The sequence below is a fragment of the Trichogramma pretiosum genome, unplaced genomic scaffold, assembly GCF_000599845.2.
Source record: "Trichogramma pretiosum strain Unisexual culture from Peru unplaced genomic scaffold, Tpre_2.0 scaffold49, whole genome shotgun sequence".
Lineage (NCBI taxonomy): Eukaryota > Metazoa > Arthropoda > Insecta > Hymenoptera > Trichogrammatidae > Trichogramma > Trichogramma pretiosum.
This window is the reverse complement of record NW_019640811.1, coordinates 1,280,621-1,308,166: the sequence shown is the minus strand read 5'-3', so window position 1 is coordinate 1,308,166 and position 27,546 is coordinate 1,280,621. Positions and strand designations below refer to the sequence as shown.

General features: G+C 44.7%; 5 protein-coding genes across 8 annotated transcripts in view; 2 read left to right on the top strand and 3 right to left on the bottom strand.

Moving 5' to 3' along the window:
- Window positions 1-245: 245 nt before the first annotated feature.
- Window positions 246-1,445, bottom strand: LOC106655879 (inactive phospholipid phosphatase 7). Its single transcript, XM_014376467.2, has 5 exons — window positions 1,389-1,445; window positions 1,213-1,329; window positions 989-1,126; window positions 825-924; window positions 246-753 (listed from the first exon to the last, which is right to left on the bottom strand). Exons 2-5 carry the CDS (start codon window positions 1,219-1,221, stop codon window positions 359-361), a joined length of 642 nt encoding a protein of 213 aa, XP_014231953.1. The 5' UTR covers window positions 1,222-1,329; window positions 1,389-1,445; the 3' UTR covers window positions 246-358.
- An 872-nt stretch (window positions 1,446-2,317) lies between these two features.
- On the top strand, window positions 2,318-4,495 carry LOC106655793 (zinc finger protein 57). The gene is made up of 2 exons (XM_014376350.2): window positions 2,318-2,677; window positions 2,753-4,495. Exons 1-2 carry the CDS (start codon window positions 2,525-2,527, stop codon window positions 4,493-4,495), a joined length of 1,896 nt encoding a protein of 631 aa, XP_014231836.1. The 5' UTR covers window positions 2,318-2,524.
- A 1,204-nt stretch (window positions 4,496-5,699) lies between these two features.
- On the bottom strand, window positions 5,700-7,392 carry LOC106655864 (ras-related protein Rac1-like). The gene is made up of 3 exons (XM_014376447.2): window positions 6,867-7,392; window positions 6,390-6,601; window positions 5,700-6,307 (listed from the first exon to the last, which is right to left on the bottom strand). The coding sequence occupies exons 1-3, from the start codon at window positions 7,273-7,275 to the stop codon at window positions 6,011-6,013; spliced, it is 918 nt and encodes a 305-aa protein (XP_014231933.1). The 5' UTR covers window positions 7,276-7,392; the 3' UTR covers window positions 5,700-6,010.
- Window positions 7,393-8,143: 751 nt separating this feature from the next.
- LOC106655861 (tight junction protein ZO-2) overlaps window positions 8,144-27,546 on the top strand; it is a 28,357-nt gene continuing 8,954 nt past the window's right edge. For 2 of the 4 annotated variants that reach the window (XM_014376444.2, XM_014376443.2), the window contains exons 1-3: window positions 8,145-9,138; window positions 9,741-9,912; window positions 18,283-18,688. In XM_014376444.2, the coding sequence (XP_014231930.1) occupies window positions 8,736-9,138; window positions 9,741-9,912; window positions 18,283-18,688 (981 nt within the window). In that variant the 5' untranslated portion in view covers window positions 8,145-8,735. Of the gene's footprint in view, window positions 9,139-9,740; window positions 9,913-18,282; window positions 18,689-23,677; window positions 24,026-27,546 lie in introns of those variants that run through there. The other 2 variants (XM_014376445.2, XM_023461183.1) reach the window with 2 other exon arrangements.
- LOC106655863 (facilitated trehalose transporter Tret1-2 homolog) lies at window positions 12,726-17,524 on the bottom strand. Its single transcript, XM_014376446.2, has 3 exons — window positions 16,897-17,524; window positions 13,987-14,881; window positions 12,726-13,924 (listed from the first exon to the last, which is right to left on the bottom strand). Exons 1-3 carry the CDS (start codon window positions 17,099-17,101, stop codon window positions 13,402-13,404), a joined length of 1,623 nt encoding a protein of 540 aa, XP_014231932.1. The 5' UTR covers window positions 17,102-17,524; the 3' UTR covers window positions 12,726-13,401.

The window sequence follows — 27,546 nt, the reverse complement described above, 5'->3', positions numbered from 1 at the left end:
TACGCCTGTCGCCATATGCGGCACTACCCGTTCTGCGGCGGCTGCGCCGTGGGTTTTGAATTGGGATTTAAATAGGTCATTTAATGGGTCAGGAAATTTTTTATGATTTTTAAAATACTTCCAAGTCGCTTTTGATTACTATTTAATGTTTATTTTTGAAAAGGTGATAAAGTCAATTTTGCAAGGGCGTATCAATAATTCAAGTACTTAATTTGATAAAAAAGTTATATATTAACAATTTTATAACAGAGAATTTTAAAATACAAAATAATTAAAAGTTTTTTATTTTACATATAAGTAAAATAGTTTGCTGTACAATATACAGTTTTGTCCGTACTTAAAGTCTTTACATTAAATATCACACATGATATTCTCCTCCATCTAATTTTTCATCAGTTAACCACCAAACCAAATCAGTACAAGTACTTTCTTCCAAGTAAATTAGACCAATGAAGAATGAAGTGATCAAACCTAACACTACACCAGCAGCGATATCTAAGAGGTGGTGTCTTCTCATCATGACTCTGGAGACGGTCACGCATACAGCCCAAGTTGCAAGGAACGGTACAAAGATAAAATGTATAGGCCAGTTGAACAAGAAGAAGAAAAAAATATAAAATGCCCTGGATGCATGACCAGATGGAAATGAAAATTTGTCGGGTCCTATTTCAATGGCATCTTCTGTTTTCACTGGTCTGCGCCGTCTTGAGATTGCTTTTATTATTGCAACAGCAAGTACGTCTAGTATTAATCCTGCAAAGATACATGAATTTAGGTTGAAGTAAACTATTGTACTAATGATTACTCTCAGACATTGTGCTTACCTATGAAAAAGTTGATTTGCATTTGATAGAGGCTTTTACTGTTTAAAATCCATATAAATCCAATCCACAGAGGAATCCATATCAGTCCATGACAAGAATACTGCATCATAAGTTATTTAGAATAACAGAATCATTGTTGGATCTTAGAAATTAATAATCATTACCTCGAGTGCTCTGTAATGTGTTTTATACTTCTTAATGTCTAATACTTTTTCCATCGACTTGACAAACTGATCAGTCAAATAAACATCCAATGACAAAGTTTTCACTAGTAGCGAAGGCATGTTTCTTTTGTCACCAGACTGAAAATAATCACACAAACATTCGGTTGAATTCGCCAAGATTTACTATTATTTATAATTAACTTTTGGTAAGAAATTTTACCCACCCTACTCATGATTCTCAATCGTGTGTATTTTTAGCCTCCTTTCGGTATATCTTACACGGTACGTAGTATACTTTAACAATAAAGCACAAAAAGCATCGAGCGCCGCCGTATGCTTGGCTGCAAGTTGATAATTCCTTTAATGAGCAACGCCGGATGGCTGAATCATCGCATATTACCTCAGACTCGTTGATTTTCGTAACAAGACAACTGATACAGTCCGATATCGGTGACATGTAACACCTGCTAATCGCTTATTTACAAATTTACAAATTACAATCAAAGAATTCTAGGGTTATTTCAGCTGTCTAAAAAACTATAAGTATTCGCGCGCGCAAAAAGTTACTATCATTATGAAATTTGAAAATGCACTTGAATGAAGTTAGCGCTCAATTGACAATTCAATCGCAAGAACCAACTCAACGATGGACTTTTTTAATACAATTTAAAATTAATAAATGAAATGTTTGTAATTTTTAAGAAGGAGAATTGAAGAGTTTTTATTCAATCAAGCCAAAAGTTTTTGTCATCCACAGAGATATGACGCAGTAAAACAATTTTATGTTTTATAGTTATTAAGGTAATTTAGACAAACAACAAATCATAAATTGATATTCAATATTTATGTAGAAATATTTGCTTTCTTGTCATTTTCTGGGAGATATTCCGAAACGGCATTATGCGCCTATTATGAACCGGATATTGAGCTGGATTTTTCAATGAGAACTGATCGACTTAAGTTCGTACTTAAGACGTAAGTCGTTTCAAAAAAACTTTTCTAACATCGAAGCATAAAATACGATAGCGATGACACGGATGAAAGAGAATTTTAATTTTATTTTTTAATTCAGTAGTATTAATTCAAGAAATATCGCATCAACGGTTAAACTCGACCCGCAAAAACTAAAGCCTATAAGCTTTACGACGCTGTGTGCAGACTGCAGTGCACGCAAATTCAAATAGTCCTGCGCCAAGGGTGCAGACGGCGCGACTGCGAATCGTCAGCGACAGGTCAGTTTTACAACCAACTGCATGTTTCAGGACGAGAGCGTTTCGAATGCATGCATCGTATATCCGTGTGTATACATTTTTTGGCATCTATGCTGCATGTTTTGTATACAACCACATTACACACACTATGTGTCAGATCAACTGCGCGACGCTCAGCGACGACGCTCTTCCATCGGCTCTAGGCATTATTCTCGATCGAAAGCATTTTCCGATAATGTAACGGCGGTCGCGGATTTTCCGGCACTTTTTTTCGTTTTGGTTCGACACGGGCGCGCTCGCTCGTTCTGCGTCTCGCGACCAAAAAATGTTCATAGTCACGAAGAAAATCAACGAGGATAACATCGGCAAGGTGTGCAGGACCTGTCTGAGGGAGGATCACGGAAAGATGCTCTATCTGTTCTTTGGTCCGGCTGAGTCATCGCTCGGCGCTAAATTGCAATCGCTCTCCTGTCTCGAGGTACGATTGTCGATTTCTTTTATCGTATTTTCATTTCAATCGGAGTACTCACCGCGATCGTCTTTCTCTCCACAGGTCTATCAAGGCGATGGTCTTCCGGAAAACATGTGCGACAAGTGCGTCAGCAGGACGGAGTCGGCGTTGCTGTTTCGCGAGCAGTGCCGCGCCGCCGACCAGGCCCTCAGAGAGGCCGCCTACCAGGTGACGCAGGCCAAGATGCACCAGCTGCAAAATCAGAATGCCCTGCCCGCGGTGTCGCAGTTCTCGCAGAGCAACAACCCCGAGATGATCGAGGAGTTTCCCAATTATCCCAGTCAGCAAGATCAGTACTTGTCCAATCAGTATTATCCCGAGACGTATCAACGAGAGCAGACTCAGAACAATGCTCAGACGTATCCCCACATAGTTGAGCCGTCCAATTCGGCTTTCAAGAGATACGAGAATGATTATACGAATGCAAACGATGTGGGCGCGGGCAAGGATGCTTACGCTTACAGACAGACTGAAGATATCAATGTGCAATCTACCATAAGGCACAGTTCCATGCTTTATCCAGAAACAACTTGGGAAATGCCATCGGCTAATTATAATTATAGTACTAATAGTAGAGCACAATTGGAGAATTACGATATGCACAATATTTCTGACAATGCCAATTGCGAACAAATAATAGCAAACAATGATAGCTATTTGCAAAATCAGGAAGAACAAACTGATGACAATAGTGAAGAAAATGACGAGGACTCCAATCATTTAACTATTGATGAAGAGAGATCTGTTGAACAAACAATGATCAATTCTATTGACAATATGGTTTATGATAAAATCTCTTCAGACTATAACAGTAGACTGAGAGAAAATCAAAGTCATTTTTCCAATGGTGTTATTGAATACAATTCTTCAGAAGTGCAGCAACAGTCGCAACCAATCAATGAATTGCCCCAATTTCAGGAAACTCCAGTTATTAGTCACACTGAATTTAGAGGAGAATCTTCAGAACAGCAACCACAGCACCAGCAGCAACAGCAGCCACAGAAAGCAACGAACAGATATAAGTGCGATACCTGTTCTCGTTTATTCTGTGATATAACAAGGCTACAAACTCATCAGCTCCTACACAGAAGAAAAAAGCCATTTGAATGTGTACACTGTGGAAATCGTTATTTAACAAAAAATAAGCTTGCTGCTCATATTCGGTTACATACTAAAGTAAATGTTCACCAATGTAATATTTGTGAGAAAATATTTTCCTACCCATCATCTTTAACTGAACATATGAAAACTCATGAAGAAAAATCTGTTGATAAAGGTGTATCTTATGAATGTGCTCAATGTAAAAAGCAATTCAGATTTATTCAAAGTTATCATAGACACATGAAATTTCATACTGGAAAAGATTTATATCATTGTGATGCATGTGATAAATTGTTTGCATCGAAATATACATTAAAAATTCATATGCACTCTCACGAAGCTGTTAAAGTGTACCCTTGTGAGTTATGTGATAAAGCTTTTAATCAAAAAAGTAATTTAGTTGAACATACAAGAACTCACACTAAGGATAAACCTTATAAGTGTAAATTATGCGACAAAAGTTTTGCCCAAACGAGTCATCTGAAGAGCCACATTATCTGTCATAATTCTGTAAGAAAATATAAATGTAAAATATGTGATAAAACATTCAAGTTGTCAAGTCACTTGAAAAGACATGTAAATTTACATACAGGTATTAAAATGCATAAGTGTGATAAATGTGATCAAGTATTTACGCAAGCATTCAGTTTAAAACGCCACATGAAAAGGCACGACCCAGAATAATGTTTGTATTAGTTTTGTATATATTTTTTTAAATAAAAAATTTGTAAAATTATTACGTTATTTTTATTAATTTTCTGTCAAACAATACCTAATATGAAAAATTAGAGTTCCAAGAGCGGATGAAAAGGTTCAACAATAAAACAGTCTTATTCTTTTGTTATACTTTGCAATAATACTATATTGTCATAAATGTTTCCTAATGCTATCATTACGAATGATAGTACAGTATTTTTGTAATTTGACACTTGAAAAATATAAGAATTTATAAAATATTGTACACAAAAAAAGTGCTACAAACATATACCATTTCCTAATTTACAGCAAACGCAATCCGTTAAAGTTTTACAAAAGTTTAATAAAATAATTAAATTATTCCACAAAATATTTCATGTTAACATTGTAGTCTTTTTTTAAATAACTTAATTATTGATTAAGTGAAAAACTATTTTTCATAAACAAAATTGAACTACTATAAATCAAGTTGATTACTCAATTATTAATTTTGTTATTTGATAGATGTTTTTAGAATTTGTGGTGTCAATTGCAATTGTATCATTTGTAATTCTATATCTTAATGATTATTTTTATAGAGTATAAATGAGTAAAAATATAACATCACATTTAGAGTTTTCAACAATGTAGAATTCAAAGTCATTAATTTAAAATGTACAAAATAGTAATACTAATAGAATTCACAATTCTAGATAAATTAAGTACTCTATTTGGGCCAATTTTACAATGTAATTCCATTAATTCAATAGGCTATAATACAAATTTATAAATCACTCATGCATTATATGCACTCTCTTAATTTGTACTTAAGTACAACCAAGAATTAGTATCTACTAGTTAGTACTCTAATTCATGGTAAATTTAAATGACTATACAACAATTTTTATTCCCCCGAAGGATTAGTAGAAATAAATCGGAAAATTCAATTTTACAAAACAACCTTATCTATAATCAGATAGGCATATGTGATAATATAGATAAATTTCTAAAAACTTGTATGATACTGATAAATGTACAACATTCATAAATAACTACTAACATTCCTATTTTATAGGATAATTAACATGCTCACTAACTGAACAAGAAGTATATAAATATACAATTTACATAGCTACTTTTGATAATAATAAAATCATTAAATTATCAATGTCTTATTAAAATAAAATATTCTTTTTTTATTTTTATTTGAATTAAATGTTTTTTCTAAATAAATAAATTTGTAATAGTTAATTAGCAACGTTGAAAGAATCACCCGTTAATAGATGAATCAAATTTTTGTCTGTCTATACCTATACACAGTATCAAGATTTTCCTCTAATTAATTGTAGATCATATCTTGTATAAAATAAAAATAACAGTGTGGCAGCCACATTTGATCACAGTACTCTTTTAAAGTTAATAAATTAGTGTCCACTCGATTGGGACCGTACTACATAGTTGTGCCAAGTTTATAATACTCGTTCAAAATATACTCGTAAACTATTGGCAGTGATAGACATCATCTTAATTCCTGCTGGATTTGTTTCGACAGCAAAGCCACCTGCGCCAGAAAGACGGTGACTTACTGTGCGAAGAGAAGAACTTTGCCGCTGCTCGCCTAGTGCTCAGCGCATTCATGATGGCTTGATCGAATACATCCTTCAGGGCTTGCTGCGTGAGGGCCGACGTTTCCACGTAGCAGCAGGCTCCGATTTTATTGGCCAATTGCTGGCCCTGGCATTCGGTGATGGGAGCTTGCCCGTACCTGGCTAGCTGCACGGCCGGTCTCACGTCGGAGCGCAGATCGCTCTTGGTTCCGACCTGAGCGAAATATCATAAATATAAAATAAAAACTCGCGTTTGGAGAAAGAAAAAATCCATCTGTGTAAACAACGGGCATTACCAGCATAACGGGTGTGTTGGGACAGTGTTTGCGTATCTCTTGGATCCATTTGTTGGAGACGCGATGATACGAGCTCGGATTGATGATGCTGAAGCAGATGAGGAAGACGTCGGTGTCCGGATAGCACAGCGACCTCAGCGGATCGAAGTCGTCCTGGCCGGCGGTGTCGCACAGCTGCACGTTGATCGGCATACCGTCGACGTTCACGATCACTGCCGTATGAAAGAAGAAGTTGGCGATTAGTCGAGTAAATAGTTAGCTAGGTGAATAGGTATCCATAAGAGAAAAAGAAAGAGGAGAAGGACACACGTGCAATTCGAGCGCAGCTGCTTATGCGAAAAAAACTGATGTGCGCACGGCAGGTGTTCGCGATGACAGATCGAATTACGTCGCGTCGCGTACCCCGTGTGTCCATCTATATCTTTTTTATAATCGTATATATAAAAGGTAGCCTTTTATTATTTAATTAACGCTTACCGTTGTACTTGTCGTAGGCGGTGGGCTCGTAATCGGGCGGAAAGCCATTGGTCGAGTACGAGACGACGAGGCTCGTCTTGCCGACCGCACCGTCACCCACCAAAACCACTTTGATCCTCGTCGGCGGCTGCTGCTGCTGTTGCTGTAATTGTTGTCGTTGTTCTTGCTCGTCGCAATTAGACGAAGAGGAGGAGGAGGAGGACGACGACGACGACGAAGTCCGACTGGTCATGCTCAAGCAGGGCGAAGTCGTCGTCTGCAGCACGAGGTCGCGCGGGGCCTTGTTGTTGACACGATGATGAGGATGATGCTGCTGGCCGAGCAGCGGCTTGTAGCTGCCCAGCGACGGCGAGTACAGCTGCTGCGCCGACGACATGCTGCTGCTGCCGTTGTTGTTGTTGCCGTTCATGGAAGAATCGCTTCTTCTTCTTCTGCTGTTGCTGCAGCTGCTGTCAGTTCGCAGGTGCAGGTGGTGGTGGTGGTGGTAGGCCCCGGCGGCGAGCTGCAGCGACGAAGTAAACGAATTCGAGAAAGGTTATAAACTCGCGGTGTCATGGAACACTCGCGCGGTCGATGCTTTACGACGAGGTAACGATAAGTCGAGAAAACACTTCTATAATATGTCATTCACTCGAGTATAAAAGTACGCGTATGACAGCTCGCGTTGCGCTACATCGTTCTTGTATACACTTAACGTCGACACATACACCGACAGTCCCCGCGAACTCCGGATTATTACACTCCACTATCTAGGCGTACCGCATACCTGCGATATTCATTTATATTATTACACGGCTATCGACTCCGCAGTCCGCACAGGTTGCTCCGCTGCTGTTGACCTGCCTTTGTCCACACGCGCGTCCGCGAGCAGCAGCGACTGGATGCGCAGCGCAGTCATCTGCCGTATAGCTAGCACCACGTCCATGTATAGGTAGGTTTCGAGATACACCTACCTACCTACCTGTGCTGCTGGCGTGCTATTATGGTGTATGACAGGGAGATGAGAGCATACCTTGTACCTATATAACACACAGTCTGCTGCTGCAGAGTGTGCAGAGAGGAGGACTCGGATTTGCGCCTGCGCGCCGCCGCGACGAAACGGGGGTCGGCGGACTTTTACGTATAACATGTAGAGGTATACGTACCTGTAGGTGTGTTGCATCTGTGTATATTATAAGCGAAAATCTCGGGCGTTCGGAGTCCACGCTCGCACACACACTTACTCGCGGGGCCTCTCCTATATACGACCACGCACTCTCGGCAGCAAGGCGCGCGTCGCGACTTCGGCATCTCTCTATATACCACTGCAACACACTGCGAGTAATACCGACTCGCCACCGCGCAGTTGTAATATTGGCGCTGAAGCAAAATTCGTGCGCTCGCGCAGGCACTATAGGCAGGCAGCAGTGCTGCAACTCGCTCTGGGGCCATATATACAAGCAAGCTCTTTATAACAACACAACAGCCACCTGTTGCACACGCAGCTACGGCGAACGCGCATTTCTTTGCTCTCCCTCGCGCCGCGCACCACATCGGACTACACGACTCCGTAAACTCGTGCGCGTGCAACGATAATAATAATTGTGCGTGCGTATGTCGGTGCTGTTTATTACGCGTGTGTGTGGCCGTACGAGATCGACGATCGCTCGCGAAGTCGTGGTGCGAGTCGCGCGCGGTGTGTGTCCTCAGTCAGTAGTATAGCGCGCCTCGTATAGTGCGTGTGTGTTGTCTGTGTCGTGTGTTGTGTTTACGTCGCGTTTCTGCCTGCGCGCGACAAAAATTCGTAAAAAAGTATAATACAATCGAAAGAAAATCCACAGTGTCCGTGTTCCGTTAAAAATATATATCAAATAACAAAAGGCCACAACGATGGAGAACGCCATGAACGGCAGCAGCAGCAACAACGGCGGCAACAACGACAACAACGACGATCAGACGACGGACGAGGACGCCTGCGTCAACAACGATCATCGCAACAACGGCACCTCCGCCTCTGGCGAGGTACGCACCCTGCTGTCGCGCCACAAGACCTCGCTGCTGCGCGAGCTCTCGCAGACGAGCCTGCTCGGTGTGCTGGTGAAGCGCTCGGTGCTCAGCGAGTTCGATCGTCAGGCACTGTACGGGCCCGGGGCGAGCGAGCCCGACGTCGAGCTGTTCATCGAGCTGCTCCAGGCCAAGGGCTTCGAGGCTTTCAGGGAGTTCTGCTTCGCCCTGGAGGCCGAGTGCCCCCACGTTCTCACGGATCTGCTGGTCGATCAGCACGCCCTCACAGGTATATACATTATTACGCGTTACATAGTAGGTAATGATGATGATAATAAAGGCTCGCTCGCGGCACACACACTTGCCATTTCTCGCCCTCTGCGCGAATATGTATAAGTACAAACGCGCGCGTGCGAGGCTCTCTCGACGGATCTTTGTAATGTTACACATACCTATATAATATACGCGTGCATGTACGTGTGTGTGTGCGCTCGCGAGGACTCCGAACTCTCTTTCTCTCCGTGTTTCAGGCCGTGTTTGTGTATAGTATAGCGTGCCATATATATACTCTATATACCCGAGTCTTAAGAATCGGCGCGCTCTTACCTATATACAGCACATATGTACCTATATAGAGTATACAGCATGTGTAGCAGTGATTATTATTATACACCTTGGTAGAGTTTTTCTCACGCTCTCCCACTTCATCCCCCATTGTCTGATTTTTAACAGCGCGGCCGGCCCTTTTTTTTTTTCCTTACACGACACGTACTCCTATCTACCTGCGTGTCTTCGCATATTATATATACGCATCTCGTAATAAATTAACGAGTGCGCGCGCGCGCCCCCGTAAATACATAAATAACGCGTCTTTATGCATATTCATTGCAGAGCAACAGCAGCAGCTACAACTGCAGCAGCAGCAACAAGAATCCGCGGCTAATCAGCAGCAGCAGCACAACGTAAACAGTAATCATCACGGTCATCGTCATCGGCATCATAATGCCACCGCGGATTCCTCGATGGACCAACAGCAGCAGCAGCAGTCACAGGATAGATCCAGGTGAGTCAGCGCTCGAGAATTTCTCTGTTCTATATAATACAGAGAACGAGCGTGTATATAGTGGCGAGGCAGCGGATAGAGACACTTTATTCGAGTACTGCGTGCGACTCGTCGACTCGTGCGTCTGAGTGCCTGTGTATGTGTGTATCTATGTATTAAGTTAACGAGGCCCGAGAGCGCCGCCGGTAGCCAGCTCGCAGCACATAACATTTCCCGTATTGTATACGGAGCGCATTGCGTACAAAATATATATACACGTACGTGTGTATTGTTTATACATCTGTGTGCGTGTGTTGCGCAGAAAGACAGAGAGTGTCGGTTAATGAGAAAAGGAGAGATATTATCGTTATATACTTGTCTCCGATTCTGCCGACTACGCCGCGCTGCAACATTTCTTAACGCGCGCGACACAGGATGTTTCGTATATATATCTCTACTATGCCTCGAATGCGTTTAGTAGATATTATAATGCTGCGTATTATCGAGAGGTGATTGTATGCAAGGAATTATTGTACACATGCATCCGCTGCAGCGGCGGCTAAACAGATAGATCCAATGCTAAATGCACTATACGCCTCGTTTCTCCTATCTCTCGGGTATCTATGTGTGTGTATAATGCAATACTTTCCAATTCCAATGCGAGCCAATGCGGCCACCATAAGCTTATATAGGTGCGTGTGTCTGTCTCTGCTGTATTGGGTACACGCACCGATTATATATATATAGGTACACGAGTTATGCGGATGGACGTATTGAAAGATAGAAGAAAAAATTGGGTCCTACTTTTACTACCACTGCTACTATACATACTATGTATCCTTCTACGGCACCGAGCCGATTGATAATGTATAATAATGGTCGCGCATTATATAGGTGAGCGGGGATCGAGCGAAAGATTATACGTTTCTGCGATATTGATGTATATTATTGCGGGTGCTCGTGCACGCCCCGAGTCATATGCGCACGTGTGTGATAAAAATTTGTAAAAAAATCAAAACTCGAAAGTGAAAGAATTCTGTATTATTGTATTCAACGTAAAACGCGTCATTTTATTATGCGAACGTGCGGTGCTGAATGATCGATCGTTTTTTTGGGGGGGGAGATTTTTTCCGTAACGACGAGGATGATGCCGGTGTCGCGCGTTTCTCCGTCTTCCTTTGCTTTTCTATTGTCGCGCGTGTTTTTGTGCCTCGACCCTCGTATTTTTTCGAGAAAGCCCGTATCATCTTCCGCATTTCGTTTGTTTTCCTGAAAAAAAGAAAGATAGATGGAAAAACAATCGAAAATCTGAGCGTGCTCCGTTCTCCAAGGCAGATATACATTGGATCGACGCACGACCTGTCGATCGGCATTTAACGGAAACACGATGAATTACAATTTTTATCTCGAAAACTTAATTGATATACGTGTTACAAGACACGTTTGTCGTCTGGCGCATGAATTGCAAATCTTGAGAAAAGCACCTATCGATAAATATTCAAAGCTCTGAGACGGCTCAAAAAAGGTGACAACTGACTCCTTAAGATATATTTTTTTTAAGAATGTCATATTTTATTTATCATCTGTAAAATTTGTGTATATTATGTGCGCGTTCGAAACGAATCGACGTCGCTCGAATCGCTTAGACACTTTTTGTACGCTCGTATACATTACAATAAACGCGCAAATATTTTCATTTTTTTTTCTCTCTCTCTTCTTCGAAGCACCACATACATGCGCGGCATCGCGTCACCCTGTGTTTTCGTTTATACAATATAATAATATCTGTACACACTATGTATAATATCGAAGCGTCGGACGCGTGACTTCGCACTATTATATCATAGTCGAGCACGTGACCAAACAAAAAAAAAAGCGGAAAATATCTTTCAATTAAAATACTATTTCACAAAGACTCGTGTTCTTACGTATAAATCTCGAGTTATTGTTATAATTATATCTAATTCGTGCACCACGCGAGATGCGAGATCGGTGGCAGTTGTCTCTCTCGGTGCACTCGTCGCTCGACTAAAATCTGCATAAATAAATAAACGTATGATATACCAACGTATGTAAACGGTATATAATAATACAAACAGCCACAGAGAAAAACTTTGGCTTTTTTTTAGTAGTAGTAGTAAATATACTTTCTCCTCGTATATTAATAAAGCGCTTCCTCCGTCGGAAACAAAAACAAAAAAACGAACCAAACAAAAACTCAACACACGCACGTTCTCACTGATACACATTATACACGTATACACACAAACGGAGACGCGCTGTTTCTCGGCGTCGGTTAATATTTATATCCTAGAAAGAAGTATTATTATAGAGATAGAGAGTGAAATAGCACGTGCTTCGCTGCGCTATTACACACTATAGCATTATACGGAGAGTCCGTGTACTGCACTTGCGCCGCTCTTTTGCGCGCGCGAGCACGAGTCGTGTCTTATAAACAGCTATTTATAAAAGTAGAGAGAGAGACGCTTGCAGCAGCACGCGCGCGTGGAAGCTTGCAAGTCGCCGACGCAGCAGCCGCATGCGAGTTTATTCGTCGTCGTCGCGCGCGAGACTTTTATACGATTCGCGCGTTTCGATGTTTTATAACGAATTTATAATATAAAACGCGCGCTCGCGTGTGATTGACCTCCCTCTCGCTCGTTTTCTTTCTTCCTTCCTCTTTCGCGCACGAAATAATAATAATTAATCGATGAATGGCCAACGTCAACAACAACGAGAACGAGAACGACGGTGTCCTTCGCCGGCGCCGCTGAAGGCGCAGTTCGGCTACTTCGTCGCCTTGGACGGGCTGCTCCATCATCGGCAGCGCTCGTGTGGNGTCGAAAAAAAAAAAAAAAAAAAGAAACGGAAAATCATTCTCGATTATTACCGCGGCTATGTCATTTAAATTACACACGTGGTTATACGGACGAGACAGGGGGAGGGCTCTTAGTTACAAAACTATATGATCATTCGCTATTTACACGGCACTCACTCGCGATTATTAATTATACTATTTTATAACTATCGTTGTTTGTTCTGTTTTTTTTTTTTTTTACAACGACGATGTACAACGTGTTGTAATAATTTTATACAAAAAACAAACAAACGAACAAACAAAGTCAACGATGAAATTAAATTATAGAAATAAATTCGTAATAGGAAACTCGACGCACGAGTAGAAACGTAATCTAGACATAATGCTATACATCTCAGGGCTTTCCGGCAATTTGGCACTAGTCCATATATCGCGCGTATATATATTTACGGCTGGACAAAACCACACTTGTGTGCGCTGTACAGCAGCAGCAGCAGCATCAGCCGGGAAAGAGATACATAAGTACAATTGATACTAACGCACGCAGTGTCGATTTTCTTCTTTCTCGGGACGAGAAATTCGACTCGCGAAAAATACAGAGTTTCGATGGTCAACAACAACATTATCATAAATTCAATTAATTAATATAATAGTTCCTAAAATAAATACGCGCGCGTAATAAGCAGCTGCTCTCAAGGCTGCGCCACGGCGGGAGGCAGCACCTTGGACGCCTCGTAATTCAGTCCCCGATGATGATGATGATGATGATGATGGCTCTTCTTGTGCCTGGCCAGCTTGGCCTGTATCTGCACGAGGGTCTTGCCCTTGGTCTCGGGCACGTAGACGAAGGCGAACACCGCCGACATGGCGCATATCGAGGCGAACATCCAGAAGGTGACCGACTCGCTGAGCGCCCGGGTGAGCAGGTGAAAGGTGCGCGTGACCAGGAAGACGAGGGCCCAATTGGTCACGATGCTGATGCTGCCGGCGAGGCCCTTGGTCTCGGGCGGGAACAACTCGGCGATGATGCTGTAGGGCACCGAGCCGTAGCCAAGGGAGAAGACGACGTTGAACCAGCCGATGCAGGCCAGGGGCAGCCAGTTGAGGCTGCTCGTGTCGTTGCCGTCCTCCTGGAGGCGATAGTAGTAGCCGAGCACGCCGAGGCAGATGGTCATGGCGCTGCCCGAGAACACGAGCAGAGGTTTGCGGCCGAATCTGTGCGATAAAGAGAGATCATAATAAGAAGTATACCTGGCAAAGGATACGTTGTCTCATACCTGTCGATGGTGCCGGCCACGACGACGCCCATGACGACCTCGATGCAGCCGATGATGATGGTGGCGACGTACGGATCGATGCCCGACTTGGCGTTCTTGAAGATGCTCACCGTGTAGAAGAGTACGGCGTCGATGCCGCACATCTGCTGGAACCACATGAGGCCGCAGCAGGTGAACAGGGCCCTGCGACCGGCCCGCGTGCCCACGAGATCGCGCCAGCCGCCCTTCTCGCGCGAGGCTCGCTCCTGCTCCGCCAACAACTCGGCGATCTCGGGCTCGAGGTCGTGCTCGGGTCCGCGCAGCACTTTGAGCGAGGCGCAGGCCTCGCGCACCCTGCCCTTGCCCAGCAGCCAGGCCGGCGACTCGGGTATGAAGAAGAAGACGCCGAGCAGGAAGGGCAGCAGCAGGGCGCAACACGAGCCGTTGAACGCCTCGTAGGACAGATAGCTGCCCGCCGCGTACGAGTAGACGATGCCGAGACTGAAGAAGATCGGGAAGAAGGTGCCGAGGAGGCCGCGCACCGACGGCTCCGAGACCTCGCCCACGTAGACGGGCACCAGGACGCAGGCCGTGCCCGCCCCTATGCCGCCGACGAAGCGTGCCACCCAGAACGACCACAGAGCCGCTCGACGCTCGAGCAGCGGGGCCACCAGCATGAGGATCCAGCAGGACAGGAAGGGCAGCGCCGTCGAGGCGATGACGGGCTTGCGGCCGAAGCGATCCGCGGCGGCGCCCGCGGGCGTGGCGCCCACGATGGCGCCCAGCGGCATGAGGGCCGTGAGCCAGCTGGCCTCCTCGCCCTCGGGATCGAAGTCGGCGATGGTCTGATTGAGCCTGGGCAGCATCGGCGCCGTCCAGCCGAGATTCATGCCGCTCTGGGCCATGCTGGAACCGGCTGCGCGACACAAAAATATACACGTGAATCACAAAGCACGTTTTCGATATATCGTGTACTGGTTATTACACACGTGTGTGTGTGCGTCATGTGCGGGGCAGTGCCTATATAGTGCAGCGATGAAACCTCCCTCCCTCTCGATGCACATATACCCACACACGAGCGAACGGCAATATTCTTTCTCCTCGTGCGGATGGATCCGGTTAACTCTGGTTCGAGCCGGCATTTCTATTATATATCCGCTCTAACCCGCGAGAGAGACGCAGCAGCGCGAACACAAAGTTTCATGCATTTTATAATAATATCATCAAGAGCCAAAGTCCGTGGTTTCGAACGTGCGAAAAATTTTTCGACGAAAGCCGGTGACGGCCGCGCGCGCGCACCGATTTTTAGCCAACGAGTGATTCTTAATAAGTGTGAGTTGGTGCGTGCTTTACGTAAATGAACGCGGTGGTTTGCACCGAGACGACGTCCCGAGAAATTTTCGCGTTACGCGCGAACTGCGATACGTATACGTGTTTCTGTGTTTTTCTGTGTCCGTGTCTCGACGATGATTATATTATGAGAGAGAGAGAGAGACGCGACACGCGACTGCCACGAGATTGGAATTAATCGAGGCGCCCTTGGCCACACGACGACGACGCGGTGATTGCCATACGCGCGCGCACACGAATAAAACTCACTCGTGCCACTCGTAATATCTCCATTATCGTTATACAATTCTTTTTTTCTCTCCTCAGTTTCTCGGTAATTTTCACATCGGTAAACCCGCTCTCGTTGCTCGAGCTTTTGCCTCGAGCTTTTTATATCATTATATACGTATATATCGCACATAGAGATAGGTGAGCGGCCGCAACTATGTGTGCTATAACGACGTCGACGACAGGACGTGCATTGAACTCGGACAAATGATAAATTGCCCTGGTGTTGTTGGTGTGCGGCACATTGTGCGCGCATCCCGGGGCACGAGAGTGTGTTTTATATTATAAACGAAAGTGTGTTTATCCAGCGAGATTTCAAGCGACGACGACGCTATTATACACGCTAATATGTAGGTTGCACGAGCGAAGCGACGTGCGTATGTGTGTATGCGCGCTGTGTGTACGTGTGTGGGTAAATAGATAGCAAAAAAGACGCCGTCGTTGTACGCGTATGTTCATGTTAATCAGCGGTGGCACATAGACGAAAAAAAAAAATAACAGTGATAAAATAATGAGCAAACGTTTTAGCGAGCAGAAAAAAAGAGGAGCGATTATCGTAATTTTTCGCGTTATATTGTCCGTTGTGTGTGTGTGTGGCTCGTGTTAGCTGGCTCGCACCCACGATTGTAAACAACGAGAAAGAGAGAGAGACAAGACAAGACAGACATCGTACACAAGGTGCTTTAAAAAAGAACACGTGACAGGTGTGTTACAAGCGAGTCGAGTCGAGCCGAGCCGAGCGCGGAAAGGAAAAAACCACCGAACAACGCGCTCGACTCGGCTTTTTAAAAAACCCGACGAGAGCAGCGATCTCTCTCCAGAGAGGAGAGCTTCCACTGCGTGAAAATTGCCGCCTCGCGTTCGCGTTACGTAAAACGACGACGACAACGACGACGAGGAGAGAAAAAAAAACAGAAGAAACACAGAAGTAATAAGTAACGAAGCACGGCAGCATTGGCAATGAGTCTATGATATAGTGTGTGTGTGCTTTAAGGCGGTAGCGGTGCATCCTCGCGAATTATTAAGCGAAAAACAAAACTTGAATTCTTATATTTTTGGCACGCGCGTCGAAGAGAGCCGAGAGAGAGAGAGAGAGAGAGAGATGATGATGAAGAAGAAGAGTTTGAAAAAGCGCGAAGGCGAAACCAAGCGTAAGCGTAAGCATAAGAGAGTGAGAGAGAGATATAGACGATTAGAGAGAAATCCAAAAATAAAAGGAAGGTGAATGTCGTCGTTTCGTGATACACTTGTGATGATTAACGCAGACGTCTGCGTCGTCTGCGTCGTCTACGTCGAATAACAAAAAGCTCGTACCGATCAGCGTGGCCATGTACATGAGGAGCTTGCGACCCTCCGGCAAGGGCTTGGTGCTGCTGCTGCTGTTGGTGGTGGCTGCCGCCGCAGCCGCCAACTCGTTGTTCGGATCCAGCGGCTCGAGATTACCCTCCGGATCGTTTTTCGCCTTCAGCTCCTTCATCTCGCTGGCGTCGATGAAGCCGTTGCTCTTCTGATTCTGCATTTTTCCGGCACTATAGGCTCGCGTGCGCGCGCGCGAGCTCACTGTCGCGACGCACCGACACACTGAACCAACACAGGCAGCCCGTGCACTTGCCGCCTTATTAAAATTGATTGATGAACAAAAAAAAAAAAGAACAACGAACAATTAGCCGTGTCGCCGTTCGTTTTTATTTTTTTCAGCACCCACCGCGATTATCTCTATATGTACACATCTGTGGCTGGTTACGCGTTTTTTTTGGATCGCGCGAGAGCAGCAGCCCGAGCAGCACACTGTGCTGCCTGCCTATACAACACTATGCCGACGACGCTCGTTCGCGCACTGCCTGCAGCACACCGCGCGCCCGAGAGAGAGCCTCGCGCGTATATATAATATAACGTGTGTGTACAGTGCGGAGCACGGCCAGCCACGCGCTCCGCGTGGTGCTCTGCGCGCTTTATTAGATGTGTATGCGTGCGTATATGTGTGCTCCTCGGGTACAAATTCATATGCATATATATTATAGGCGCGCGCGCGCAACTCCTCCGCGGCTCTTTACCACCACTGCTGCTGCTTATACCGGGCGCCTTTGCCGATGACGACGGTGAGTCCGTTTGTAAGTGTGGGATGACTGCGTGTATACACCGTTGCAACGACACACACACACAAAAAAAGCGCGCAAAAGTATGTAGCGTCCGGCGCCGATTCCGAAAAATTCACGCGACGTTATCGCGCATCTCGCAGGATGCGACCACTATCACCATCACTACCGGTCTATGACGGAGACTCGCGATCGTTCGCGACCGATCTCTGTACCGATCTGTCTATATACCGATTCGTAACTAATATAATGTAGGTCGTGTTTCGACGCCGGCCCGACTGACTGCGCAGACGGTGCGACGCGATCTAGACCATCCCCGACGTAGCTGGATTTATCGCTCGACGAGCTGTTACCGCTGCTGCTGCTGCTGCTGCTATCGCGATAGCGCGCGAGCTGGTATACAGTATATGTTTGTCAAAGACAGCACGCGATAACGCAAACAACGTCGTCGCAAAAGCGCGCAGTGTCGCACACGCCGCGATTGCGCGCGAGGTGTATACTTATACGTGCCACCCAAAAAAAAAAAAAAAAATCTTACGACCACGCATGATATAATATTTATCGATCGTTCGTCGATTGTTTAATTTTCTGAATTTCGTTGCAGCTTGGAGCAAAATGAGACGACCACGGGCTCGAGCAGCAGCGGCAACAACATTGGAGCGGCGAGTCGGCGACAGGCGAGCTTTCAGGACGAGAGTCACTCGCCACTACCGCCACCGCCGCCCGCGACGACGATCGTCAACGACGACGACGACGACCTCGACGTCGTCTGCAAGGATCTCTCGCTCGCGAGCATCGGCTCCGTCACCGCCGCCAACAACAACAATCAGATGATCAATCACAGCCACAGCCACAGCAACATTCAGCAGCAGTTGAACGTTCTGCCCTGCGGCAACAACAATCATCTCAACAACATCAATGACATCAACGGCGCCGGAAACAATAACAACAACAACAATAATAACGTCGCGCCGATGCTCGAGGTTCTCGACGAACCCGTCGACGAACCGGTAAGAACTGCATTTATACTCGAACGTACATGCATGCATATAGGTGTTGAGGTGTGTGCGACGCTGTTGACACTTTTTTGCGCGCAGTTTACGCGCGCGAATCGCCTTTCGCTACATTACGACCAAAAATACGACACTCCAAAATCAAGCGGTATTTTTAGATCGTATACGCTCCGATACTTTATATACCCAAGCGTAAATACCGTATTACGAGCGAATCGCCTACGAAAGAGAGATGAAGATATATATACAGATATATAGGTATACATCGTAAGTAGTGCGAGCGGAGCTTTTCTGCCACTGCGCAACACACGTGGTCGACGCACGAGCCAATTGTGCACGCGCGCTTTTCTCGATTATTTCTTTCACTTCGTCGTCGACGACGACTGCGCCTCGTTGACGATCGACGCACTCGATTATTATTATTATTATTATTATTATTATATTAATATTAATTCAATTATCGTCGAGGATGCGAGCGCGTTCGTTCGGTTTATCTTCTCGCGATTCTCTTTTGCGAAAACCATTCGCGGCGCAACTTGTCGTCGTCGTCGGAGGCGTAATGTACGTACGTATGAACGCGAAATTCTTTCGCGCGATGCAAGTATGCGCAGAATTAATCGGTTTGGCACGTACTCGATGTCGTTTCTTTTTTTTTTTTTTTTTTNTTTTTTTTTTTTTTTTTTTTTTCGTGATTTTTATCGAATTAGCGGCAATTACGCTCTCCGTTCTTTTTTTTCATTGCTAACTTACTCCTTTTTTCTCTTTGTCGCTTTCGCGCGCGCCGCGCGAGGTATACATGCACGCGGAGAGAAGCAGACAGACAGACACTCGAATACAAAGAAGGCTATATAATTACATAAGCGCGCGGAGAGCCGCGAAACGGAGTACAATGACGTGACTTTTCGAGCGTATCTGATAAAAAGGAACGAGTAGCCTACTTTTTCTTTCTTCTTCTTCTTTTCGCGCCACTGTGTAAGCTCGAATAGTCAAATTTCGCAAATGCGAAAGAGACGTAATAAAAAAAAATAGTAAAGTAAGACGATCGATCGCTAAATAGATTTCGCTCCTCGATTGATCTTGCTCTTTCGATCGCGGGTAAAAAGGAACGGCGTGCGCAAATGTCAATATGATAAAGGCAATCCTAGACGATTGTCTCTCTCTTCCTCTGCAAAAAAAAGAAGAAGAAGAAATTAAAACGAATCGGTAATCGTAGAGCACAGGCTGTGTGTTGCTCAACGCGTATATAACGCAAGTCTCGAGGTTCGAGTATCGGATGTTTATTTATTGTATTTTTTTTTTTTTTACTCTGATCTAATCCATCGAGAGTCGATTTAGCGTATATAAAAATGAAGAAGAAAGTACATAATACGCGATAAGGTGTTTATAATTGACGCATGTATGGTTTGAGCGCAACCAGAGAGAGAGAAAAAAAAACTGTGCGTATGAACAAACACACGTTAATCGAGATAAGAGTTTTTGAGAATCGGCACGTTTATTTACGTCGACTATTAACGACGACGCGTTGCATGAAAAATCGTTTGTACGTCATCGACCATACATACAAACACACGCATGTATTATTTCAGTATTGTATCGAAGCTCCAAAAATTACGAAAGTGGATAATAGAAATTTTCCCGCTTATCCCGTACAAATAATATAAGTTTAATAAACGTGCGTCAACGATCGATCGGCGATCCTATACAACACATTATTATATAGACACGCGGTATAGCTCGCCTTTACCAATCGAGAGCTGCCTCGTGCCGATCGTCGTCGTCTTCGCGCATTTCCGTAAACGAGTTCGCGTATCGAACAATTATTCATCGATTTAGCATTCAATTAAAGGAAATCAATTCGTTGCGCTTCTGAATGAACGAAGCGCTTGATTTTTTTTTTATAAATGCCAGAGACGTTTACATATTTTCTCGATAGAGCTCGAGACGAGTATATATATATATAGGCGACGGATGCAACGTAGAGAGAAAAAAAAAGCGAAGGAAAAAAATTGCAGCCGCGAGTCGATGACGACTTACGCACTTATGTATGTCATATATTGAAATTAGCACGGTTCGCGTGTAAACAAATCAAGTATATGTATATATCGGTGTGTGCGTTGTGTACGTTTCCGCAATGACATAACGACAGTAGTAGTAAAGCAAAGAAGAAAAAAAAGAAAAGAAAACCAAGAGGGAAGAGAGAGAGGGAAATATGTCAGCGCAGGTAAAACGTTCGCTCGCTCGCTCGCGAGAGCTTTTTTTCTCGAAAGGGCTTCCTAATCCCAACTCTCTTCTCTGGGTATGCTTCCACGTACATATACGTGTATATACACACACGGACACGCTTTTCCACGCTCATCGTCGCCTTTTTTTTTTTGTTATACACGGCCTTGATCGATCGTGTGTGTACCGTCCAGTCCCCGGTGCATTATAGGCCTGCTGCTGCTGCAGCTGCTGCTAGTACTGAACGCGACGTACGTGACGTGTGGTGGTGTGCGCGGCCCGATAAACAGTAAATAAAATAACAATAATAATAATAATCGGTAACAATAACCAATGCGCGCGATATGTGTAGCTCTGTGTGTGTGTCGGCGACGACGGGCGGTGCATCGATGATAAAGTATAACATCGATGTGTCTGTGTCCGATATACTACTGCTCGATATCCTAATGAACGACGCCCACTGAGCTGCATCGCTGCGCGGGCGGATCATTGACTCCTCTTCTCCTCGATGCAGCGCGCGGCATAATATACAGTGCGACTCGATCGGCCCCTGCGAGCAGTTGTTGCAATAAAAAAAAAATATATAGATATAGATATAGTAGCTCTGTGCTTTCGTCGTTGTGTTGTCACCTGCGCTGCGCGTAAATTGTTATAAGAAATGAAGTTTTTCGGCGGTCTGGAATTGAGGAGACGACGCGACGGCGGCGGCGGGAGGGATGATAATAGACGAGCGAAGAAGAAGCCGCCCGACGACTTGGAAGAGGTGGAGGATCATCTGGTGGGTAGTAGCAAAAATATAGTGGTTACGGGTACCAGGCCCAAGGCCAAGAGACGCGGCAAGGGCAAAAGCAGCGGCTCGCCGTCGTCCAAGAGCGCCGATAGATCGTCGAGACATCAGCAGCAGCAGTACACGAAGCAAAAACGAAAGGCCAAGGTAAAAAAGACCACGAAAAAAAAAGTTTGTTTTCCCTGGAAAGTACGTCGTCGAGAGAAAACGCACATTTCGAGTGCGTTGGCTAATACCCAAAACGGATTATGGAATTCGTCGATCGCTACCGATTACATTGTCCGTGTGCGCCGTGCTGTGCTACCTCGACGAGTTCTTTTCTCTTTTTTTTTCTCTACACACATATACGTTAAGTAGACACATCGCGAGAATTAGATTTTTCAATCGGATACTCGAGACTAATTAATAATTCGTACGAATATTTGTGCCTTAAAAAAAAGAAAAAAAATCAAAATCAGGTCGTTGACAATCGCGCCCACTAATACTTTGTACATATCGAATTAGGATGTACTGTTACCGCGGGACGTTCCACTTATTATCCAAACACACGACGTAAGTATTAATCCGCTCGATTTCACAGTTATAATATGTACGCTGCCTATACGCGCGTACGCATACATAAACACACTCGAGTTATAGAATTAAATCACCGTATATACAATAATAATAGTCGACCGATTTCACGTAGATGGCATCATCGTAAAGTACAGAAAATTATCTCGCTCGATAACCCGCGAGAGAGAGAAAAGTGATTATGGTAACAGCGAGAGTCTGCGGGCTTTAAAAAAATGAAAAAAAAAATTTGAAAGCCACCACTCGATCTCGCGTCGAGTACACGCACTTTACACGTACACTCTATGGTTTTATATTCTTTGTACGATCTGCGAAAAGATCTAATAATAAAAACTTGCCGATCTCTCTCTCTCTCGCGGCTCGACGACGCCCCGACGACGACGACGACGACGAGATGATTATTATTATCATTATTATTATATCCGACACGACGATCGCGACGATGATAAAAGTTACTATACCATCGCCTCGATTTCGCGCTATCTGCCTTTATACATACATGTGTGTGTGTGTGTCCGTGTATAAAACTAATAATAATTTGTATTTGCGCCCGTCGCGCGCGAAGGGGCCAGTTAGATCCGGTTTTTCTCGCGAACGAACGAAGGTTGGCCTCCTATACGTATGCACGCGATATACATTATAACGTTTGTGCGTGCGTACACGTCCGTTCGCCACTGCTTCTATATATATAACGTATAACGCGTATACCGATTCGCGCGAAACGATCGTCGTTTTTAGAGTATATAGAGAGATTTTCGCACGAGGCGCGCGCGCAACAAAAAACAGAGCCGAAGCGATTACGCTCCGTGCGTGCGATGCAGAGATGCAAATACAATCTGTACGATATTTAACGAGAGAGAGGCGAGAGTCATGCTCGAACGAGAGAGAGATATATAGAAAGGCTCGTTTGTCAAGCTGTTTAGAGAGAATAAGTCAGAAAGAGAGAGAGAGAGAAAAACAGGTTTAGCCGCTGCTGCTGCTGCTACTTCAAGGATGATGATCGAAAAGAAGAGCCCATCGCAACGCAACGTATATATATACGCATGGAGGAACAGGTAAGACGAGAAGCACAAGTGTGTGTGTATATATATCGCTGCTGTATCGAAAAAGGGCCCGAACGCTTCACTGCTGCTGCTGCTTGACTCTCGTCAAGGCGTGGGCCGGTTTTCTCTCTCTCTCTCTCTTTTTAACTCAGGCGTGGAGGAAACAGGAGGAGGAGAAGGTGGTAGTGGTAGTGGTCGTGATTGCGAATGCGTTTATACGTTGGTTCGCGCAGCAGCGATAGCAGGTGCTGACCTCTGCTGTCTCCCTCGGCGGGGCCCGGTTTCCTCGCCTCGCGCGATCACCACCATCACCACCGTGTGTGTGCGTGTTGCTGCTCCGTGTGCTACGGGCAGTCGGGCCCCGGCTGCTGGCCCCGAGTCGTCGTCGATTCGCTTCCTAATATTTATACATTACTGTGGCGAGAAAAAAAAATCGGCGATCGACGAGTGTGCGCGCCGCTATAACCGTTGTTAATTGTTTCGTGTGCGAATGTGTGTACATAAATCGGTATAAGAGAGGATCGTCCCCGGTCCTCATGCGGTGGCTGCTCGATCATGGACGAGGCTGGCAATAATAATAACAACAACGTCAATCCGGTCAATTGCAAGGATCAATTATCGGTGCTGCAGCAGCAACAGCCGCCAGCACCATCGGTAGTACCGATAGTACTAACTCCTGCTCAACAGCAGCAGCAGCAACAATACGATCAGGTGAATACGCGCGATATTTATGCGCGTGCCACGTGTGGGTGTGTGTGTGTGTGTGTGTGTGTGTAAGTATGCTACAGATAGCACAGAACGACGACGACGACGCGCCCTTTAAACGCATATAAAAAAAAAAGAAAGAGGAGTAGGAAAAAAAGGCAGGAACGTTCCGTGGCGTATATATATATTTGCCCAAGAAGAACCATAAATGGTATAGTGATGTTGTTGTTGTGTGTGCGTGCGTGTGCGCGTATATATATATCGGTATAATATACGTTGCGCGTCTGGAATTTCTTATATACATATACCTGTGCGTATATGTCCGTGTGTCTGTGTGCGTATATAATATAAACTTGCGAGGTTCTCTCCTCGCGCGCGCGCGAGCAACCGGACGATTACACCTTTCTGCCTCTCTCTCTCTCTCGCACTCTCTTACTCGTTCTCGGTATCATTATCAGTGCGCGAAAAGTATGCGTCCTCTCTCTCTCTTTCTTTCTCGTCTCTCGTTTCTCTCTCTCTTTCCGAATTACTGCAATGGCCTTGCCTGTATATATACACATATAAAACTGTACGTTTGGGCGTGTGTATCTGTATCTGTGTGTGCGAGAGTATAAAGGTACTACCTATATATATACAACGGTGTGCGCGCGGATGAACGATGTGATGCTCGTCGTCTCTCTCTCTCTCTCTCTCTCTTACTCGGGTGTATATACATGGAAAAGAAGGAGAGAAAGAAGAAGCGCGAGAAGGCAACGAGAAGGATAGCCCCGCGCTCGTTCGTTCCTTCGTTCGTCCAGGTATATATACTCTGTATATAATACACAGGTCTCGTGCACACACGCATACACAGATTTGTGCGTTTGTATTATTTGTGTATGTATGTGCAGGGGAGGGCGCGCGACGACGACGACGACGACGACGAGCGATGATTAAGCCTGTCTAATCACTATCCTCCTCCTCCTCCTCCCTATGCCATATACATACATAAACATATAATACAAGTTTTGTGCTCCGTGTTGCGTGTGTGTGTATATACACGAGCTCGTATCTTCTTCTTTCGCGATTCGCTGGTATTTAATGCACATGCATACGCGATATAAAACTCTTCTTCCATGTGTGTGTACGAGCATATAAAATGGGAAAAATTATGACCACATACAGAGTTTCGCGCTGCGCACATATGTATTTATGTATCGCGATATGTGCACGCGTGTATGTGTATCTTATCTCGCGTTGCGGCGCGTAAACGCAGAAGCTAGCTTTCGCGAGCTTATGTGTCGTCGTCGTATAGTTACGGGCCAGTATATATACCATAGCTGCGGAAAGCCGCTATATATATATATAGAATATCTTACACCGCCGTCGCGGACTGCAGCAGACTTTTGCGCGCTTTTACTTTTCCTGCGGTCGTGTATATATAGCTCTGTGGACCTTTACTACTATTGCTAGATATACTACTACCCACTATATCTATATAGGCAGTGCGCAATGTACACACATAACGCATGCATGTGGCATTTCTTTCTCTCCGCGAGCTCTCTGCGGAGCTGTGTTGCACTATGCGTTGTAGCTTTCCTCTCACACACACACACATAGACTCGTATGGCTGATTGGAAAATGCGGCAGGAATTCGCGTTTCGTAATTATTAAAAAGCCACCTGCGATCGGCGCGCGAAAGGATTGGACGGCCGCGGGAGGAGTAGGGGGGAGATACGCATTGCTACTATTGCTACTACTGCTACTACGCGCATTCGTAAAAGCATTCATTATCGCTCTCTTACATATCATATAAGCACACAGCCTCCGTATCTCCGTGTGAATATATTATTATACATACGTTGGACGTTTGGGAGCAGTTCGAACCTCGACTTTCACGCGCGGGGCTCGTTTATCGATTCGAGAATAGATATTTTTCCTTCCGAGCCGAAAAATAATAATATATTTCGATTATTGCACGCGCGAGTTATCTATCGATACTCGTGCCTGTGTCCCCCCGGCTCGTTTGACAAGTCCAATCACATCGCTCGTCATCGTCTAAAAACGAGTTATATACGTGCGTTCGGAGCTACGCTTCTCTTCTTCCTTCTTCTTTCCTTTTTTTCTTTTTTTTATTTTTACCTCGAATCTTCTCTGTCTCCGCTGTCTATATACCTGCACATAATATGCATATATACGGCACGATGATATATACTGAAAAATTCGAAGGTATCTGTCTCTCTCTCTCATTCTCGTTATATCGTAATGTATCACACGTAATGAATAACGCCGAAAGAATGTCCGTTTTACAACGCTCGCGCGCGCCTTCGTCTCGGTCTCTATTCTCCGTATGTGTCAGGGAGCTCCGGACGATGCTTTATAATACGTAAAATAATAATATAAAACGTTATATACACACACGCGCGCCCGAGTGATGCTCCTTTCAAATTGTTTATTTATATTACGTGTATATATTTTATACCTTTTCTCCTCTCGCTCGCTCCATCGTATGGCATTTTTCATTATTATTTTATACTTTTTACTTCTTCGCCGATCGTTCTGGCAAAAAATAATAATTATGTATCGTTCGCGCACGCGCGAAATCGTGTTTTTTTTTTTTTATTTTATTTTATTTTATTTTATTTTATTTCGTGTCTTTCTCTCTTGTGTTGCTGCTGCTGCTGCCGTTGCTGTTGCGATACGATGATTCATCGTGCAACTTTGGATGATAAATATATGCGAGTAACAGCAGCAGCAGCATAATGTTGAATATATATGCGCGAGGACGATGGCCAATGATACGCGCCCGCTCGTTTGACGTTTCGTTCGTTCCTTTTTTCCATATATTATAATGTATTTTTATACTTTATATATATTTCTTGGCTCCGAGGAGAGAAAGAGACGGCCGGAAACCTTGAATTTGCGATTTTAAGAATTTTCGCGCGCGCGTGTGCGTACGCGAACTAGATCTGTGCAATAACATCGCGGCAAAAGTAGTCGATAATCGAGGAATAAAAAAAAATCGGCAACGCATCGACGTTGTAGAAAGTAGAGAAAAGTGCAGTATAACGCACGGTGTGTATTTACTACGGTGATCATATACGCAGAAATGTGGCAAACGACCACGTGCGGAATATAACCGCGCGCGCACATGCGCGCCCGCGCCCATAGAGAGAGAACCGCGACACACGGTGTGCAAGAGAGTCAGGCGACCTCCGCACCTATACACACACACACAGACATTTAATATGTATCCAGCAGCAGCGGCGGCACACGCGCGTGCCTTTCTCGTGGCTATATATATACACACACATGCCTGCCACATACCTCACCTGCCACTGCTTCTACTGCTGCTGGACAAAGAAGCTGCAGCAGCAACTGCTGTTATTTCGACTATATACACCTTTAAAACGCGCATATTACTCGTCTCTCTCCTTGTGTATACACGATGATTTTTTTCCATGCGATTTGTTTCGCTGCGTCTTTCATATTACATACATAAGCACCTCTCGATTCCCTCCTCTCTGCGCGACGTATATCGTTTACGGGGC